The sequence below is a fragment of the Vulpes lagopus genome, chromosome 2 (genome assembly GCF_018345385.1).
Source record: "Vulpes lagopus strain Blue_001 chromosome 2, ASM1834538v1, whole genome shotgun sequence".
Taxonomy (NCBI): Eukaryota; Metazoa; Chordata; class Mammalia; order Carnivora; family Canidae; genus Vulpes; species Vulpes lagopus.
The window spans coordinates 94219689-94241109 of NC_054825.1; the positions used below are offsets into that span (position 1 = coordinate 94219689).

At 34.9% G+C, this 21421-nt stretch overlaps 1 protein-coding gene across 2 annotated transcripts in view; it reads right to left on the reverse strand.

The window, feature by feature from the left end:
• The window catches only part of SHPRH (SNF2 histone linker PHD RING helicase), a 92517-nt gene that overhangs the window by 41193 nt on the left and 29903 nt on the right, over window positions 1-21421 (reverse strand). For both annotated transcript variants that reach the window (XM_041744076.1, XM_041744077.1), the window contains exons 12-20: window positions 16525-16688; window positions 16157-16413; window positions 14730-14851; window positions 9593-9681; window positions 7960-8052; window positions 5928-6035; window positions 4850-4992; window positions 1028-1201; window positions 662-724 (exon numbers count right to left, since the gene is read on the reverse strand). In XM_041744076.1, the coding sequence (XP_041600010.1) occupies window positions 662-724; window positions 1028-1201; window positions 4850-4992; window positions 5928-6035; window positions 7960-8052; window positions 9593-9681; window positions 14730-14851; window positions 16157-16413; window positions 16525-16688 (1213 nt within the window). The remainder of the gene's footprint in view (window positions 1-661; window positions 725-1027; window positions 1202-4849; window positions 4993-5927; window positions 6036-7959; window positions 8053-9592; window positions 9682-14729; window positions 14852-16156; window positions 16414-16524; window positions 16689-21421) is intronic.

Consider the following 21421-nt stretch of genomic DNA (forward strand, 5'->3'; position numbering starts at 1 on the left):
AAGCAAAACAAAACCAGACCAAACCATAAGATGATCGCAAAGTACACTGTCAATCTTTTTCAAGGCAATCAGAACTTAGCCTTTTCTTAATTTGTTTGTAAAACAGGAATAATTTTGCTAATTATCATAGCTATTATGCACTTACGAGGTACCTTAATTCTTGACATGGAATGAGATCTTCAAATTTGTGTAGACAAAGTATATTAATAATGACAGCTAACCTTTTACAGAACTCTTACTATGTATCACATACTATGTGCTAAGCAATTATGTGCACTTCAAAATTTAATATTCATAAAAAACTCAGTGAGGTAAGCGTTTCTATTTTCATTTCATGAATAAGGATACTGAGACTTACAGAGGCAATCTGCCCACAATATGGGCAGGGATTGGAGTTGAAAAGTGTTGGACTTGAAAGTCTGTCACTTCCCTAAACTGTTTCTTCATCACACATTACTAGATGACATGAACATTTGGAAGTAACTTCGTATAAGTGAAACCGAACATGTTAAATGATGACATGCCAAAATTCACTGAATTGATGTAATTAAAGAAAAAACGCAGGAAAGTTACTGTGAGGAAAATACATAGTCTTATAAATCAAAACACCAAGTCTTGTAAACATTTCATTCTCCTGATGGTAATCAATCAGAGAACTCACGTGTGGGAAAACAGCTTTGATTCATATTCCGTGAACAATTCATCAGCCTTACAAAAGACACAGCTGTAAAAGAAAGAAATGATCAGAGAAATATTTAAACAGATAACTAGCAATCAGGCAATTTCTAAAAGTGGCTTAGTATTTTATATTTCATTTTATTCTTTACAATACGTATACCATTTAAGAAAAAAATAGTTTTCAGTATGTGGTATTTTAAAAGTTAGATTAACACTATGTTTCTTTCAACTTCGTCTGAATTTAAATGAAAAAAAACCTTTATTAGATGAGCCACTATTTATTCTCTCAGAAGAAACCTAGCTTAATGGGGTGATGCCATTTCATTGCATGACTTCTCCTATTACCTACCAGTTGAGAGGAAGTCTGGTTGGTCGGAGGTGGCAGATTGTCGCCGATTCAATAACATTACGAGATGGAGGTCCCTCCAAGTTTTTTACAGCCTCTCTTACTAGCTTCTGGAATTTATTTAGCTCTTCCATTTGTGTTGTAAGTAAGAACTGAAGACCTCTGCAGTCGTGGAACCTAGTTTCCATCACCAGCATCACACACAACACAAAGAAGAGTATGTCAATTCCCTCAAATTGAGAAAATGGTTGCCAAATAAAATATTAAAGAAACTGTAACATTTTATTTAGCCTACCTTGACTGAATTTACCTTAGTGGTATGTTCAATCTACTAGTAGATAAGGTATAATAACATTGGGTTATTTACTATAAAATATATCAAAATTTTAATAGTCTCTGTCCTCAGGAACTGAAAAAGAGTCTGTGAAACCTGTCTCTGTCTCACATGTCTTTGAAAGACCAAGACTGCGACATTATTTCTTTTTTAGTAACAAGTGACCACAAATGTCCCTCCTGAAATCCTTGCTTTATATGGAGAGGTGACTGCAGGATGAAAAATAAAGAGAAAAATTGAGAAAAAAGAAGAAAAACAGCCAAGAGTTATATTGCTTGCTACAAAGAGTTTATAAATACATATATACATATACACGATGTGTGTGTATATGAATATCATCACATATATTTTACAATATATATACATATTATTTACATGTATATACATTTTGCTAAACATTTATTATATGATGTCAAGCATTTTGCCAAGCTCTTTACCTGTATAATCTCAACAGATACTATTGTGCTCATGTTATGGATGAAGCTTAATGAATTAAAATAATTTAATTAAAATTACAAAGTGATCATGTAGCAGAGTTAGGAGTTAAACCCAAACACAATGCCCTTAACTTTTTTTTTTTTTAAAGATTTTATTTATTTATTCATGAGAGATACAGAGAGAGAGAGAGGCAGAGACACAGGCAGAGGGAGAAGCAGGCTCCATGCAGGGAGCCCAATGTGGGACTCAATCCCGTGTCTCCAGGATCATGCCCTGGGCTGAAGGTGGCGCTAAACCACTGAGCCACCGGGGCTGCCCTCTTAACTCTTAAAACTGAGTGAAATGGGGGATCCCTGGGTGGCTCAGCGGTTTAGCGCCTGCCTTTGGCCCAGGGCATGATCCTGGAGTCCCGGGATCAAGTCCCACATCAGGCTCCCTGCATGGAGCCTACTTCTCCCTCTGCCTGTGTCTCTGCCTCTTTCTTCCTCTATGTCTATCATGAATAAATAAATAAAATCTTAAAAAAAAAAATAAAAAATAAAACTGAGTGAAATGTGTGCCAAGAAAAGAAATGCACGTGTGTGTGTGTGTGTGAATGGGTTTCTGAAATGAGAAAGAAATCCTAAAATAATAAGAAATTCAAAAATGGAAAATACAAATAGGATTTGTTGGCTTTTTAGGTTAAGGGTGTATCTTTTTTCTTTTAAAATGCCAAACATGCTTTTCACCAAATTAAGAGTCTGCTCTCCTTCCTTAAGGCTCCTTAGTATATTATAACACTAATCTGTTTCTTTCTGTCCATGGAGTTCTTTGAAAGTATCATTCATTGGGATGCCAGGGTGGCTCAGTGGTTGAGCATTTGCCTTTGGCTCAGAGCGTGATCCCGGAGTCCCGGGATCGCATCCCACATCGGGCTCCCGGCATGGAGCCTGCTTTCCTTCCGCATGTGTCTCTGCCCCTCCCTTTCTCTCTCTCTCTGTGTGTCTCTCATAAATAAATAAAAAATCTTTAAAAAAAAAGAGAAAATATCATTCATTTTAGTACTTTGTCAGATTCAAGTATTTATACATATTTATGTTTCTAAGATTGTTCATGGGTTTGTCTCCTGATTAAGCTAATTTTTAGAAGGTAAGAATTAGATCATATCTTTAAAAATATGAAATAGACACAATATAACTGCTCAATAATTTCTGAAAGAATTTGCACAGGGATACAAGAACATAACTAGGTTAGGTATATTATTCACATCAGTATTATTTACTATTATTCATAAATTATGCAACAGGGGCTAAAAAAATGATCATACACCAGCATCTAACTATTTCAGCAATATTCTCTCTTGCAGGTCATTTAAGTGAAAAAGAAGAATATGTTATAATCAACATGTTATTGGTAGGTACTATCCTAAGTACACAAGCACTTTGCAGACATTAATTTGCTAATCTTCACAACAATGCTGTGTGGTTTTATAGATGACGAAACTAACAGCTTATCTAACCTTCCCAAGGTCAGAGAGCTAGTAACTGGTGGAACTGGCTGGAATATGAACATAGGCAGTCTGACTCGAGAATCTACCTGTGCTCTTAATCTAAGGAAAACTAAGGTTTTGCTTTTCTAAGATTTGGTTAAGAAGCAAACATGAAAATTTGGCTTCACAGATATGGATCTCACTGAGAAACACAGCCCCAGTATTAAAATGATCTTTGAATGTAGATGCAATACAAAAAATATTAACTCACCTAGATGATAAACTATACGTTAAAAAAATTTTACTTTAAAAGTGTTTATTACTTTCTATTTATGTCTAATGTTTCTGAAGAAAAAATGTGTAATAAATGGCATGTTTTACACTACCTACTGGTCGTTTTATAGCACTGGGACCTCGACTTTTACAAGGGGCTATGTTCTCATAAATAGCAATTTGCAACTTTTAAGTAGTTTCTATGTGATTTAAGAAAAACAACTTCAAAATAATTTTACGATTTTATCAACTGATTCCACAATGCTGGCAAAACATATCAGCTTTAAAACTTGATAAAATGAATCATGACTTAAATGACAATTTATCCTGGAACGGTGACTCCTGGGTTTACCAGGGGAAAAGGAAGTGCACTCAAGAGTATAATGTACTGCATATACCTCAGAAATGAAGCCTGTCCAGTTCTATATGGTGAAAAAGATGATGACTGTAAATCTAAATTAGTAATGACACATGGAAAATGTAGCATATATCGTTAGGGTTTTAGCAGGCATTTTAAAAGAAATGCTTTTAAAAGTAAAAGAAAACACTTTAAAACATCTGAAAGATATTCTTATGATGAATTTTTCACTGAAAAACTAACATTAATCCCAAGGCTGACCTTATACTGGGATGTGATCTAAGAAGCAATAAAAGATCCTCTCTCTGTCCCCTACCTACAATCAATAGACCTGCCAGAATACTTCAAGTTCCCACATTAGAGTGATATTCCTTTGAGTTAAACCACTGTGGATACTATTGATAAAGAATAAGTTGGTCTTTGGGAAAAATCACTCACCAGTTATACAAAAAGCAACAATCCAACTTACCTACAAAGACCCTGAAGAATGATGAGTGTTGATGAGAAGAAAGATGGGGCAGAGAGCAGATAATTTTACAACATAAAACCTGGACTACTGTGATGCTATGATGCTTAGCTCTTTGTGGGTGAATTACAAAGTGGAAGCATGAATGTCTAACCTCAAGGACAAATTTCTTCAAAACAAAGTCTATTTCAAGACTTTGTTTATAGTTGGCTTTGGGGCGTCTAGCAGAGGTACAATGAATACACTTTAAGTAGATTTAAAAAGCAGTAGAAATGGACTATTTAAAAATGACTAACATACAGAAGACAGGTTTCCTCTTTCAGGCTTATATCTAATATTTGTTTGAAATGTACTCTTAACAATAGGTAAAATCCAGATATTCATAATCACAGTATGTTTGATAGTTAATTCCACCTCTTAACATTAAATGATCTGAATATTTGGGGTCATTACTCATAAAGTTATTCTATTTTGTACTGTTTTCTTACTTCTCTGACATAGAAAGCTTGCCAATTTGTTGCTTGTAGTTGCTTGTTATTTCATTTCGCACTCGCTGAGCAAGTTCGTCATCAATAGCAAATTCTATTGCTCTGTGGATCACATTCAGCCACCAAGGAGAATTAGAATAAATCTGTAAAGAGGACAAAAACAGCTCACTGTTTCTATCACTGGGAAAGGTGCTGTGAAAAATTCAAAGGAAGAAATAAATGCTAGTCTCAAAGAAATTATAACAGTGGTGGAGAAAAGCATACACACTCTATATACAAACTTTTGCATACATAATTAACGAGAATACCTGTTTCCTGAATTACTGTGGATGAATGAGAATTTATTGTATACATCTGAGTAACACAGTTGTGCTAAGAAAAATACACTACCAAATGAAAACTCAGTATTCACTGTATATATTTGAAAAGGTGATAGGTCTCCTTCTCAGTATAATAAAGATATTCTGCTACTCTTCAACTAATTGAACTAGATCGTACTCAATAATACTCTATGATTACTGGCAAAATTATATGCCTGAATACTAAATAATTAATGAATTAGGAAGAATACAGTATGGAGTAACTGGTTAAAATAAAAAAAGACTGTGTGTTTTGGATAGCCTCTTTAGGCTTATTACTGATTTCATAAAAGAGAAATTTTAGAAATTGCAAATGGCACGTGTTCCATAAAAAAAATACTCCTAATGTTCTGACATCTTTAAAGAAAAGATTTTAGAAACATACATTACATATCTAAGGTCAAAAGGAGGTTATGGAAGTCTTTACTTTCCTCAAAAGACGAGTTATTGTCTACAAGATAAGAGAAAACCCATCATAGCATTAAAAAAAAAAAAAAAAGAGCACAACTTCCAAGTACATGATTTATCTACACACCTGTTTATTAATCAACAAATACTCTGAATAGCAAATACATTTTTTATTAAAGGACAGGCACTATACAAGGTGCTAAGAATTCCAAGATGAATAAGAAAGTTCAAGTTTTTCTCCAAACCAAGACAAAAACCAGAGTGCTATACGGAGACAAACACAGGTAAGAGAAGTTATTTTGGGGATGTACCTTTCTCTGGAGCTCCTTTATGGTCTGCTGCACGGGCTGTAAAGCTTGCTGAGCTTCAGCGACTTCTGTATTACACTTGCTCATATAATGCTCTCGCAGTTGTTTAGCCTGTGTTGAAACAGGAAATGAATATAAACTTTCATTTCAGGTCTAAAAAAGAATTTAGTACAATATCATGAGAACAATATGGTTATTTATGTATGTAAAACTACATAACATAGTTTAAACGTAGACCTCTACAAGTATACTGTTAAGAACATAAACCCATGCTAGAAATTAAAACAGATATTAAAGAGACTACATTTACTTATAAATCACAATTTTAAGAAATCCCAAGGGTCTGCTTCCTAGATTTCTAATTTCTTAGTTAAAAAAAAAAAAAAGGGAATGGGAAGAACAACAGTATTTCAAATCATGAGGCAAAGCAATCTTTTAGAATTTCTGATTTTAGAAACAATACTTGAGGGACGCCTGGGTGACTGGTTGAGCATCTGCCTTTGGCTCAGGCTGTGATCCCTGGGTCCCAGGATCAAGTCCTGCTTCAGGCTCCCATCAACCTGCTTCTCCCTCTGTCTATATCTCTACCTCTCTCTCTGTGTCTCTCATGAATAAATAAATAAAATATTTAAAAAAAAAAGAAAGAAACAATACTTGAGGGTATACAGTAACACACGTGTTAGGGGACATGGGATAGTGGGAAGAAAACCAAAAAGACTCCTGAACAGGAAATCCTAATGCTTCCTATTAGAGGTACGTTGACCCACATGAACTGCCAACACTAGACCCTTCAATTTACAAAAATGGCAATTTCATGAGGTTCAAGTCAATAGATTTATCTCTTTGGACCAGCCATTTCACTTCTCTGGGCTTCTGTTACTTCATTTGCAAATGTTGGTGGTTGAAGTAGATTTCTTGGAACTGTGGCTTCATAATCTATGAGCATTAGGCAAAAGTGATAATGTGGTCTCCTTAGAAATGTACCTACCCAGTGTGACACATTTTTCCCTTTCCTTTTTCCATGATGCATTTCTCCTTTTCCTGTCACAACCTTCCAATTAATTTCTGTTAAAATTCCTTGGCTATAATTATTTGGTCATTAGAGCTATTTACTAATAGACTAGACAGTATACCAGTGTTTCTTGTCACTGAAGGCATTTAAAAAAGTGATTGATTGTATGTAAGATCAGATGCCTGCAACGGGAATGAGATTTCACTCAAAAATCTCCAACACCTCAAGTCATGATCCCAGAGTCCTGGGATAGAGCCGAGCATTAGGCTCCCTGCTCAGCGGGGAGTCTGCTTCTCCCTTTCCTTCTGCCCCTCCTCGTGCTCACAAACAAAAAACTCCAACATTCAGACTGTCATCTAACATCAAGAAAGGGCTGTATGTACTTATACAATCTCCCTTTGTATCTTAATTCAAATAAAAAGGGTCCCACTTACAGGTTCAATAATCAAACATATATACTACTCTTTTGATTTTATTAGCTTTGCCATCTATTCCTTGACTTTAAAAAAAGCAAAACTCCATGAGGGAATTAGCATAATAGACTCATTAACAATTTATAGTGAATGATTTATGTCATTCTTTCCAATGAGGCAAGACTCACTGCAGAAGGAACTTCTTCGAGAGGACACAAAAAATATCACCAAAATACTGAGTTTATTTATTGCCTTTACTAATATATAGAAAAGTGGAGGAAACACAAAGATTTTCATTTTTACTAAGCCATATCTTTTGCAGATCTGCCATGTGATCAACAAGGTCTCCTTCCTTTCTATTTCTTTTTGTGTGCTGCTAGCTACCAACAACCATATCTATATGCAAGTAGATCACAAAAGAAGTAAAATAATATGGAGTACTGCAATTCTCTACCATCCAAAATCACAAAGCAAAATCTGGAATATAAAAGCAGCAGGAAAACATATGATTAACTTTTATTTAGATGTTCTATGCCCTAGGAAATATTAATGGATGGAGGATAAAGTCTGAAAAAAAATTCCTTTACAGACAAAATAAAAAAATAATTACCTCTTCCTCAAGTCTGCCATCTCGTAAGGTAGGAGGTATTCCTGGGTGCTTGGCTACCAACAATTCCATCAAGTTATGGGTAGCATGTAGTCTCTACAAACACAAAAGGCAATAATTTTGAGAGCCAAACAGGCTGATTGCTTAATCTTCACTCTTGGATTCAGGCATACTGGACTTATCTGTCTTCTTGCCCATCTTTCTACTCGTGCTTCTTTTTTTTCAGGAGCATGTCACCTTTGTATTTCCACCTCCTTCCATGAGGCAAACACATTTGCTTACAACCCAAGGTCTGACTTCTGTAATCCTTATCCATACAGAATGTAAGTAGGCTTGCATTTAGTTTTCACCCTTTCCCCCATACACTCCTCCTAATATTCGCTGAGGAACATGTGAACATGTAGGTCCCAAGGTCTAGATTCTGAATGACAAAGAAGTCCCATTAGAAACTGAAGCCTAAATTTACTAAGATTAATACAAGTGATCCTTATTTACCATTTATCTAGAGAGCCTTGTGTATATGATCCACTGGACATATATTCTTCCCAATCCATTCCGCAACCTTGTTTAAGAAACAACAGAAGTCCTAGTCCAGGAGAAGAGGAGTAGAGTTTCTGCCACTTTGTTTCCATAGTGTCATCTATAGGTTGTTGTTGCTACTAAATCTGATAGTGTTGCTGAGTGTATTATAATCTATGAAGCCATGCTGAAAAGACCTAAAACGTTTGTGGTGACTCTTCAAATATGAACTCTACAAAGATCTGTACCATGGTCCATAATCAGACAGAGTAAACCTTTAGAGTCTCAAATCAGTGGCCCAAATCACATCTTATCAAAACTCTTTCCTGATTATCCTTTAGCCGGTAGCTATTTTCCCAGGTAAAGAGTCAATTAACAGAAATTACTTATTCTCACAGCCCTTGACTTCAGAGGGAGCCTCTAACCAGCTGCAAACTCAATATCATACTGAGAAGCCTGGCTTGTACTGAATACAGAGATAAAAGATATAGTTTTCTCCTTTTTCCTACACCATCTTTACCTCTAACTTCTCCTTTTTTCAGCCCTTAAGTTCAACAAATCCAGGTCACAGCCTTGTTTTCATATGTTTTTCATTATTCTTATTTTTATTGTAATTGCTAGGCTCATGCATACTCATTTCCCAGAAGACGAATCAATCAAGTCTGTGCAGTCAATCTTTCTACTTTATTGGACTCACTTGGCGTAATCATAGTACCCTATATAGACAAAGGCACGTGTAATAGAAGAAATATACCTATATTACATATTCTGCTAAATATAGAGATAGACATATTTCATAAAACTATTTTCTTAAGACTGTAAATTGAAGACAGTTTATGCCATTATGAAATAAGACCTTTACTATGAAACTGATTTTGGTTTTCTCTGAGAAGGGTGGTGCTCAAATTGTGTTAAGGAAAAGTTTTCAATGATCTGATCTTAACATGATATTAGTGTTCTGTATGCCGTATTAATAGTAGATTCTCCCTTAAAAAATAAATGTTATAATTCAAATACCCAGATCTTCCTAAGATACCTCCAAAAATTAAATCAGATCATGAAAAATTATTTTGCATAAAATAAACAGACTAGTTGAAATTGTTTTGTGTTTACTTACTTGGAGTGAATCTGTTTTGAGTTTTCCTTTGTGTTCCTCAGATGAACGCAACACTTCTCTGTACAGTTCTGCTGCCAAGGCATACTCACCTGAGGAATTAAAATGTATTGAAAACATAAGAAAGTCATGTATTTACCTCCCAATATGATCTAGTTATATATTATCTAAAAATATCTACTGTAAATAGAACAATGACTATACCTCACGGTTTTTCAGAGGTATCTGACTTGGTATTAATATGACTGTGCCAATAAAAAAGCTGATGATAAAAGAAAAAAAAAGCTGATGATAGCTCTGTTTATTAATTTCATAGCACAGAACACCAATCAGATAAACTTGTGTTTTAAAATTATACTGAAAGGAATGCCTGGGTGGCTCAGTGGTTGAGCATCTGCCTTTGGCTCAGGTTTGATATTAGGGTCCTGGGATTGAGTCCTGTATCAGGCTCTCCATGAGAGCCTGCTTCTCCCTCTGCCTATCTCTTTGTGTTTCTCATGAATAAATAAAATCTTAAATAAAATTACACTGAAAAAGTCTGTATAAACTTTTAATTGAGACAAATGATTTTCCTCTTACTGAGGTTAAAAGGCGCCAATTAGTAGTGATTTTGATGTTTGAAATTAAGAACAAATTTAAAAATAAATATTCAAAACACTATGATCAATCTGCACTTAATTCTAAAAGAAATAATCTATTCCTTTTAATAGGTATTGTGTTTGGTAGCCAGCATGATTTTCAATTAAAAACTACCTTTCAAAAATGTCAGGATTCTTCTTTCCATTTCTGATCACAAAAATCACAATTAGTCTGAGATTAATGTTTTATTATTATTATTATTACTCATAACTAGCAGCTCATTCAAATAAAGTAACTTAAAAAGTATCAACTAAAGTACAGGTTGGCAAACTATTGCCCATGGGTCACATCTGACAATATCTCTGCAATTTTGAGCTAAGAATGGTAAGAATGGTTTTTCGCCTTTTTAAACACTTGAGAAAACTCAAAAGAATGCTATTTTGTGACATGAAAAATTATATGGAATTAAATTTCTGGGTCCATGAATAAGGTTTTATTGGAACTCGGCCACACTCATTTGTTTATGTACTGTCTGTGACAACTTCTGCATTTTAACAGCAGAGGTGAGTAGTTGCAACAGATCCTCTGGATCAAAGCCTAAAATATTTATTATCTGGTTCTTTCAGTAAAAGTTTCCTGATACTTCAATAAAAGGAGACATGAAACATTTTAAATGGCTTGAATAACAGAAATGTATCATATTTGCTGTATGGTGAAAAACTCAAAACTGGTAATTTGCAAATACAATTAAAATAAAGATCTAACAGTAGTAAAATCATAAAATACAAAAAAAAAGAGAGATGTTCCTATTTTTGCTGAGAAACCTTTTTTCATGATCATCACATATTTCCTTTTATTCACTTCAAACTGGTTTTATTAATATCATGGATTTAGGACTTTGTTATAGACATAATGAAAGAAATATGTATATACCTTTGTAAATTGTGTTGATTCTCTCTTTCCATTAAAGCTAATATATCTATATCTATATCTATCTATATCTATCTATATATATATATTATTGTGGTAAAATATACCTAACATAAAATTTGCCACATCAATCATTTCTAAATATGCCGTTCAGTGGCATTAAGTACATTCACATTTTTGTGCAAAAGACTTGCTTTTATACCATTTGCTTTATATTTAGTTCTACAAGTTATGTAATACAAAGTTTTCTAAAGCACACATTTCACAGTATTTTACAGTCAATTTCTATTCACTTTGATAAAGATGAACATTATTTTTGCAAAAATAATATCATATTATAAGGTAGGAGTAACACTCAATTATCTTCACACTAAGAAACTCCCCTTTTTCAGTTCTGAAGACTCTTATGAAGTTTTTCAAAAGACTAAAAAACATTGTATTAGTATTTATACTGTCATTTAGAGAGAATAATTCATTTAACAATTCTCCTTTCATAATCACAACTTTTTAAAGATAGTATAATGACTAGACTATAAAGCAGTTGATCTGAATTTTCACCATAATTCTTTTAAAATTTTTTATTAAAAAAATACATGCCTCCTGGGAAACACATAAAAATTCAGTAAGTGATACAAGTTTAAGCCAAATTTAGAAATACTCATTCTTTGCCACTTGATGGCACTAACGTTTCCAAGTAAATAAATGGCACTGAATTTGATACTTGCTAATAAGCTAATTTTCTCCAAAAAGTATGTGCAGAAAACACATTGTACAAAGTTGGAGTAATACTGTTTTTAAAACCATAATCAGGGAGGACCTTAGAATATGCATTATATATACATGTTTGTATATAATATAAACAAATCCCTTGAATTTGCAGTTAATTTTAGATTTCTTTTAGAAGTCAGCTCTTGGGGCACCTGGGTGGCTCAGTGGTTGAGTGCAGTTAACTCAGAGCCAAGTCCCTCACTTCAGGCTCAGAGCACCCTCCTCAGGGGCTGGACATATCAGCCTGGAGAGGACACAGAGAGAGGGGGAGAAAAAAAAATACAGAAAGAGGGAGGCAGAGACATAGACAGAGGGAGAAGCAGGCTCCCTATGGGAGCCTGATGTAGGACTCAATCTCAGGACCCCCGGGTCATGATCTGAGCCAATGTATATTCACACTTCACATTAATACTTCAACCGAGACTAAGAAAGTGGTACTATCTGTATTTTATTGCTAAGGAAAAAGATTAACAAGCTTTGAACAACATACACAAGTTCAGAGGGCTACAACTATAGCAAAGAAGAAGCCCTGTCTTTTTCAGTTCTTGTCTAGAGCTACTCCTACTCAGCTTCTGTGAGTCTTCTGAACTCTAAGCAAGTGTTCAGGACGAGGGACACTGCCTAGTTCTGGTTCTGTTATGCTGAAAAGCTAATAACCAGATAGACCACCTAGTTTCAAAAGGCTTAGAATATTTCCTTGTGTCAGACAATACTATGTTTTCTTGGGCAACTAATTTCTTTATGGTCTTATTAGTAAATTACGAGAAAAATGGTAAATTCTCTCCATGACTATGTACCCAAGTAGACTAATGTATTAGTAATTTTTGTCAAAAAATTAGGTCAAAAGAACTGGCATTTATCACAAAATGCCTTTCTAGTTCTAACAATATAAATGAAGAGCTAAATATGCTAATTTGGTGAAGAATGTAGAAATAAAACAGCATTTGTATATACTAAATTATAAAGTGCTTAAAACTGTATATTACTTCACCATTATGAAATACTTCTATGGTTTCAAGAACTTGATTCCAATAACTTTATTCTTGAAATCATAAAACTGGTAACTTTTATTTCTTCTAATATAGTTTCAAGAACTATATTCTACTCAGTTTTGAAGAAATTAAAATCAAATTATCTAAATCAAAGCTATTAAGAAGGTTTTAAAGGTAGATTTTATAAAAAGGCACACTTGCATCAGTATTTTCCTCATTACTTACAAGAAAGCTCCTAAAAGTCATTATGGTATAAAAGCTATAAAAATATGCAAACTTATTATATTACAAATGCAGTAACAGATAAGTAACAATAGACTCTGTTGAATATAGAGTATTTGATGATTCATTAAAGTTGCAAAAGAATTAAGTTTAGTGGGCGGCCTGGTGGCTCAGCGGTTTAGCACCGCTTTTAGCCCAGGGCCTGATCCTGGAGACCCGCGATCAAGTCCCACACCAAGTCCCTGCATGGAGCCTGCTTCTCCCTCTGCCTATGTCTCTGCCTCTCTCTCTCTCTGTGTGTCTCTCATTAATAAATAAATAAAATCTTAAAAAAAAAAAGAATTAAGTTTAGATAGCCAGAAAGGTTATCATAAAAATTTAGAATAAATTTCTATTTATGAATTATTCTAAACACAAAGATAGAAGCACTGAGCTCAGTGCAAGCTTATTACAAAGGTAAGTTGAGGTCATGGAAATGAAGCTAATGAGTAAATGAAGTAATAGAAAGATGGCTGTACAATTTTATACTCTCAATATCACTGTATGAATGAGAATTCCAGTTGTTTCTACATCCTTGCCAACATTTAATCTGTTTAATAAGCCTTTTCAATAGTCACATAGTTATGTTCTTGTGGTTTGAAAGTGCATATATCTAATGAACTTTCTGTCCAAACATTTTGCCTATTTTCCTTACATTGTTTTCCTATTACTGGTTTTTAATAGTTCTTTTTATATTCTGAATACACATCCTTTCTCAGAGATGTGATTTGCAAGTATTTTCTCTATTTAATGGCTTATCTTTTTTTTCTAGATTATTTATTTATTCAAGGGTGTGTGAGAGAGAGGAGCAGGCAAGGGGCTGAGAAAGAGGGAAAAGCAGACTCCCCACTGAGTAGGGAGCTAGACGTGGGTCTCAATCCCAGGACCCTGGGATCATGACCTGGACTCGAAGGCACTAAAACAACTGGGCCATCCAGGCGCCTCACCTTTTTATTTTCTTAGGAATGCCTTTTGAGAAGTAGAAGTTATTAATTTTGATGAAGTAATAGAAAGATGGCTGTACAATTTTATACTCTCAATATCACTGTATGAATGAGAATTCCTTTTAATTGATTCCTGTGTTGATCTTTATTATTTTCTTTTGCTGACTTGGTATTTCATTTTCCATAAGATCAAAGATCTTATTTACTGTATTTAGTTCTGAGATCATAACTGATGCAGAGGAGACACTCTAATATGTGCTGAAAAAATGAATTTACAAACATTATTTTGTAAATTGATGACTAACATCCCCCTGAGTGTGTGAAAATGTAACTTTTCTTCTATTTATAGATATTTTGCTTGTCCTCAGTTGTTCACTACTATAGACTAAGGTTAATAATTTATTGCCAAATTTTTGTTCAAATCCTACCTTTCCTAAAAAACAACAACCTTTTGAAGTGGAAATGTTTGGTGAAAGCATATGTAAACTTTGAAGGTTTCTCAAATGTTCTGCATAAGTGATCTCCATTAGGTTGAACCTACCTAAATTAAGATCAGTAGTGTGTGAGAATGTCTTTCGGGGGAAGGGGGGTTTGATTTCCACTGTAACTAATCTGTCTCATTAAGTATTCAGAAGAATCAGAGATAATAAAGCAATCACCTTCTACCTTTAATGATGTGGATGCCGGCTAAGCCATTGAGAGCACAAACTAGTTGCCGATGTGCTTCTTCACATTCAGTTCCACATTTCTTCTGCAGAGATGTCAGCAGCTCTTCCATTGTCATGGTGCTAAAAGAAAAGACAGATTGTTCAGAAATTAAAAGGAAATCCTAAATTATATCACATAAGATCAAGAGTATCAGACCCTTACAGAGTTTTTGTGTATCTTCAGGATCTTTCTCTTTACCTCCATTTTTACCACTATCACTTTTAACTCAATTGCCTATTATTGTTTCAGCAAGCATTCTTCTATCTGATCCCATCATTCTTTGTTCCAGTTTAGTTAATGGAGAGGGAACTAGAAAAATCTTCCTAAAATACAAAGTACAACATGATATACTTGAAACAGTATGGGTGTCAGAAGGTAAGATTAACTCTGAATCCCCAGCATTATAATTTAATTAATCCCCGTGGGTCTGACTTTATTTTTATCTAAAAAGAAAAAAAAAATTCTTCAAGGATCAGATCAAATGCCATTTCCACCCAAAGACTGTCTAACATGAAACATTTATATAGAAATTATTTCCATCTTCTAACTGTCCATAGCCTTTTATGAAATGTTTGTTTGCCTTCTATCTAGAAATCTATAATCTTTCTCATCTCCTTTATTTGTTCATAAACTGCTTAAAGGCAAAGACAAAAATGTAAATCCTCTTCATATTTTTTAATAACACCTCATCATTTTAATACCGGGTGCTAAGAAAAAAAAGGCCAGTTTCTGAGTCACAGTCTGATGAACAGAAACTTTCTGGGATAATAGACTAGTGTGGACATAAATATCTTATTGTATTAAAATGAAGTAATCAAACAGACTCAGCACAATTACAAAAAAAATACGTAATAGTATTCTAATTCCTCTAATTCCCTGATGTGGAACAAAAAAATTTAACAAGAACAAATGCTTTTATATGTGAAGTGTGGCCAAAAACAACAAAAGAAAAGCCAACACAAAAACAGAACAAAATGACAAAACCCCAAAATAGTCCTAACTTTAAAAGAAATGTTCAGGGCAGCCCAGGAGGCTCAGTGGTTTAGCACAGCCTTCAGCCCAGGGCCTGATCCTGGAGACCCGGGATCAAGTCCCACGTCAGGCTCCCTGCATGGAGCCTGCTTCTCCCTCTGCTTCTCTCTCTCTCTCTGTGTCTCTCATGAATTAAAAAAATAAAATCTTTAAAAAAAAATGTTCAAAATCATGAAAATAATTTTGATAATGTGACTCTTTCATAAATAGGATTCTATACCAAAGAAACACATTACTAAAAATAACTGACAACTCATTATAACACTTTGAATGAAACCGTGGGCTAGGAAACTAATAGCTTAAATATCACTACTATATTATTGATTGCAGTATAAGGAAATTGATAATAAAACCTTTTCTGGAGTGGCAAGAACTCCCCACGAACAGCCTGTGGGTGACAGCAGGCCTGCCTGAGTCTCAGCAATGGATACAGGATAGAGGTGACAGTCCTTCTGTCCAGGCTGCTGAGCTTCAGTGCCCAGTCTGAAATCTTCCTGAGTTTTACTACAGCATCCTGGCAGCACACTTCATGCTGACGGTGATAGAAATGTCTTTCCACTGGAGAAAAGTGAAGCCAGTGGATTTCTTCTGTCTGAGGGGGTATCTGGATCTGTGGGGAGAATAAAAAAATGATTTCACCTGAAAATTCAACTTTCCATCCCAACTTTTGCTTCTCTTTTCTTGTAATGTCCTTAATCAGTAAAGAACTTATCCTACTGACTTGATCAATCACATCCTTCTTTGCAGACCTCCATAGTATCTTGGCAATAAAGCTGTAGAGATGCTGAGGATTCTTCTTGCAGTAAGGGCGATAGAGAAGTCGAACCCACCAGTGTTTGACACAGTAAGGTTCAATACCAAGAAAGACCACCAACCCAAAAAGATCTGGGAAGAAAACAAGAAAAAAAACACATTGAGAATAACTGTTTCTATATTTCTTCATTACTATTTTGAATAACCACTTTCACAGACATTATACACAGTACACAAATTTTCTATGAATTAAAATACAGATTGTACAGACTCTTGAATCTGAAAGTTAATTCCACTTTGACTACATTTGTTTAGTATTTATTTTGCTCTAGGATTCATGCTAGGAGCTAAAATGTGGAACCATTACACAGACCTTGTATTTAATTCAAAAGTCTGAAATTTCTGTCAGAGCTAAAACCAGAAAATGACTCACTTGTGTGTGCCTGATCAAGAGATACATAAGAAGAGTCCGACACTGAAACTATTGGATGTAAAAGTTGCTGGATATGAAAGTAAGTTTAAATGACTTAGGTGATACGAAGAATATTCACTGATCCAATATTTGTTATACTTTGGTTTAATTATTCTAAAACTGAGGAAATAAGACGAAAACAATGATAAAAAATATAGACAAGATTAATCGACATGGTGATGTTCATAGCAACAACAAACAGAACAAAAAGGACTCAAATAGAAGAATGAGTAAATAAATTATGCAGTATTCTCCATAAGACAAAGTTTTTTTTTTTTTTTTATCCAGTAGGTCTTGTGTTTGTCAGATTTACTGCATGGTACTTCTTATATATTTCATGATTGGGTACACTCAATTTTATACACCATTTTCTGTTCACTTAACATTAATACCCTACATAGTTTTCATTTTTATAATGAAGTTTTAAAATATGGAAAACTGCTTAGGACACAATAAAAAAAGAATATAAAATGCATGCAGTATGAAGATAAACCTAAAAACTTTTATGTAAAATAGAATAGAATAGTGGTTATATCTTCAAATGAAGAGTATAGTGGAGTGTAATTTTCTTTATATTTTTCTGTATTGTTAAACATGTTCATATTAGGCTCTTGAGAAACCATGACAATTGTTTTTATAAAAAGGCCATGACCTTATGTACAGCATTTATTCTGAATATGCCCAACAAATACTTAGGTTGAATTAAGTTACTTTGATGATTTCTAAGAGTTAGTTAACATCTGAAAGTATTGCCTATATACAGATTTTGATGGATATATTATATATATGTTTCTGTTTAAATCAATCTAGTTGCATATGTACTACCTTTTCTTTGAGATCCAAAATATGCCTCAAACTCAACTTGCCAAAATCATATTTATAACCTCTTTGCCCAAATATGCTTCTCTTCTGGTACTCTTCATTGGTAAATACTCTCACTGTCCATAGATGCAAGTCAGATGTCTTGGCATCTTCTGATCACTGTTAAGCCTTATTAATTTTTTTCTTATCCATTTTTTCCCATTTCTTCAGGACCATCCTAGTTCAAATCCAAAGTGCCAGTGTCACTTATCTAGATTACTTATTGTAGCCAATTGAAAATGTACTATCCACTCTTGTCACTTCTGAACCATCTCCACATGGCAATTTGAGCTTTTAAAATCCAAATCTCGCCATGAGATGATCCCCAACCACTTTGTTTAAATCCTTTCAATAGCTCCTACTCTTCTCCAGAAAATAAAAACAATTCCTTATCATGGCCTACAGAATCCTCCATGGTCTGGTCTACGTCTATCTACTCAGCCTCTCAACCTACTGTGTTCTCCCTGGCTCTGTGGATTCTAGTCACACTGGTATCCTTCTGATCTCTTTCTGCCTGATCATCTTTATTAGATTTTGTTTCCTTTACAACAGAGAATTCTTCCCTCCCTCTTTACCTGGCTCATATTAGTATTTCGGATCCTGGCTCAGCTGTCACTTCCTTCTATATCTCTATTATGTGATGTCACAGAACAAGACATCTTTTCTGAAGCCTATTAGAGTTTGACTTTTATATTTATTTCATACATTAAAATTATCTTGACCACAATCTTATATTTGTCTAAGTACTTAATATAACTTCCCTTTTACGCTGTAAGCTCAAAAAGGTCAGGGACTTTGTCTATTTTTTGCTGTTACACTTCACAAAGAATAAGTGAACCAATAAATGCACCGCAAAGTACGTAAGTAATTTAGAGTCAACACTTCTAAAGAAGCTAAAATGAATAAACGAATATATAAATGGATAATAAAAACAACAAAAGCAGCAGTAGAAGCAGCTACCATTCACTGCATATTTAATACCTGCCAGGTACTATGCTAAATACTTTGAATACTTTATTATAATTAATCTTAAAACATCTTACTTTAGAGATTAAGAAAAATAAAAACGTGAATGTAATTTCTTTAATGGACATACAACTCAATGTGGTCAACCTGGTAGTTATGAAGTGGTATGATTTTGCCCGGAGGGGATATTTGGCAATGCTTAAAAAACAGCTGTAGGTGTCACAATTGCAGGAGTGTTACTGCCATCTAGTGGGTAGAAGCTAAATATCCTAAGATGCACAGGGACAGGTCCCAAAGAAAAAGAACTATCCAGCTCTAAATGTTAATGGGGCCAAGATTGAGAAACCCTCCTCTAACATCAAAAGAAAATAGTTTCATTCTTCTGCATGTGGATGTCCAATTTTCCCAGCACCATTTATTGAAGAGACTGTCTTTCTTCCAATGGATAGTCTTTCCTCCTTTATCGAATATTAGTTGACCGTAAAGTTCAGGGTCCACTTCTGGGTTCTCTATTCTGTTCCATTGATCTATGTGTCTGTTTTTGTGCCAGTACCACACTGTCTTGATGACCACAGCTTTGTAGTACAACCTGAAATCTGGCATTGTGATGCCCCCAGATATGGTTTTCTTTTTTAAAATTCCCCTGGCTATTCGGGGTCTTTTCTGATTCCACACAAATCTTAAAATAATTTGTTCTAACTCTCTGAAGAAAGTCCATGGTATTTTGATAGGGATTGCATTAAACGTGTAAATTGCCCTGGGTAACATTGATATTTTCACAATATTAATTCTGCCAATCCATGAGCATGGAATATTTTTCCATCTCTTTGTGTCTTCCTCAATTTCTTTCAGAAGTGTTCTATAGTTTTTAGGGTATAGATCCTTTACCTCTTTGGTTAGGTTTATTCCTTGGTATCTTATGCTTTTGGGTGCAATTGTAAATGGGATTGACTCCTTAATTTCTCTTTCTTCAGTCTCATTGTTAGTGTATAGAAATGCCATTGATTTCTGGGCATTGATTTTGTATCCTTCCGCGCTACCAAATTGCTGTATGAGTTCTAGCAATCTTGGGGTGGAGGCTTCTGGGTTTTCTATGTAGAGTATCATGTCATCAGCAAAGAGGGAGAGTTTGACCACTCTCTTTCACCATATACAAAGATAAACTCAAAATGGATGAAAGATCTAAATGTGAGACAAGATTCCATCAAAATCCTAGAGGAGAACACAGGCAACACCCTTTTTGAACTTGGCCACAGTAACTTCTTGCAAGATACATCCACAAAGGCAAAAGAAACAAAAGCAAAAATGAACTATTGAGACTTCATCAAGATAAGAAGCTTTTGCACAGCAAACGATACAGTCAACAAAACTAAAAGACAACCTACAGAATGGGAGAAGATATTTGCAAATGACGTATCAGATAAAGGGCTAGTTTCCAAGATCTATAAAGAACTTATTAAACTCAACACCAAAGAAACAATCCAATCATGAAATGGACAAAAGACATGAAGAGAAATCTCACAGAGGAAGACATAGACATGGCCAACATGCACATGAGAAAATACTCTGCATCACTTGCCATCAGGGAAATACAAATCAAAACCACAATGAGATACCACCTCATACCAGTGAGAATGGGGAAAATTAACAAGGCAGGAAACAACAAACGTTGGAGAGGATGTGGAGAAAAGGGAACCCTCTTACACTGTTGGTGGGAATGTGAACTGGTGCAGCCACTCTGGAAAACTGTGTGGAGGTTCCTCAAAGAGTTAAAAACAGACCTGCCCTACGACCCAGCAATTGCACTATTGGGGATTTACCCCAAAGATTCAGATGCAATGAAATGCCGGGACACCTGCACCCTGATGTTTCTAGCAGGATGTCCACAATAGCCAAACTGTGGAAGGAGCCTCGGTGTCCATCGAAAGATGAATGGATAAAGAAGATGTGGTTTATGTATACAATGGAATATTACTCAGCCATTAGAAATGACAAATACCCACCATTTGCTTCAACGTGGATGGAACTGGAGGGTATTATGCTGAGTGAAGTAAGTCAATCGGAGAAGGACAGTGTATGTTCTCATTCATTTGGGGAATATAAATAATAGTGAAAGGGAATATAAGGGAAGGGAGAAGAAATGTGTGGGAAATATCAGAAAGGGAGACAGAACATAAAGACTCCTAACTCTGGTAAACGAACTAAGGGTAGTGGAAGGGGAGGAGGGCGGGGGGTGGGGGTGAATGGGTGATGGGCACTGAGGGGAGCCCTTGATGGGATGAGCACTGGGTGCTATTCTGTATGTTGGTAAACTGAACACCAATAAAAAATAAATTTATTAAAAAAAAAAGAAAATAAATGAGATTTCCACTTCCAACTACACCATAGTGAATCTGGGCAGGCTAATATTTCTACTACAACAACTACAAAAAGAAGAGATACAATGAAGAATCATAGTGTTAAAGACATCAGAGAATTATGGAAGCAAAGAGGAAAGATCAACTATCAGACAGTTTAGAGAAGGCCTTTTTCAGGTAACTTGGGCTTGAGGAAACTTTTGGGGCTG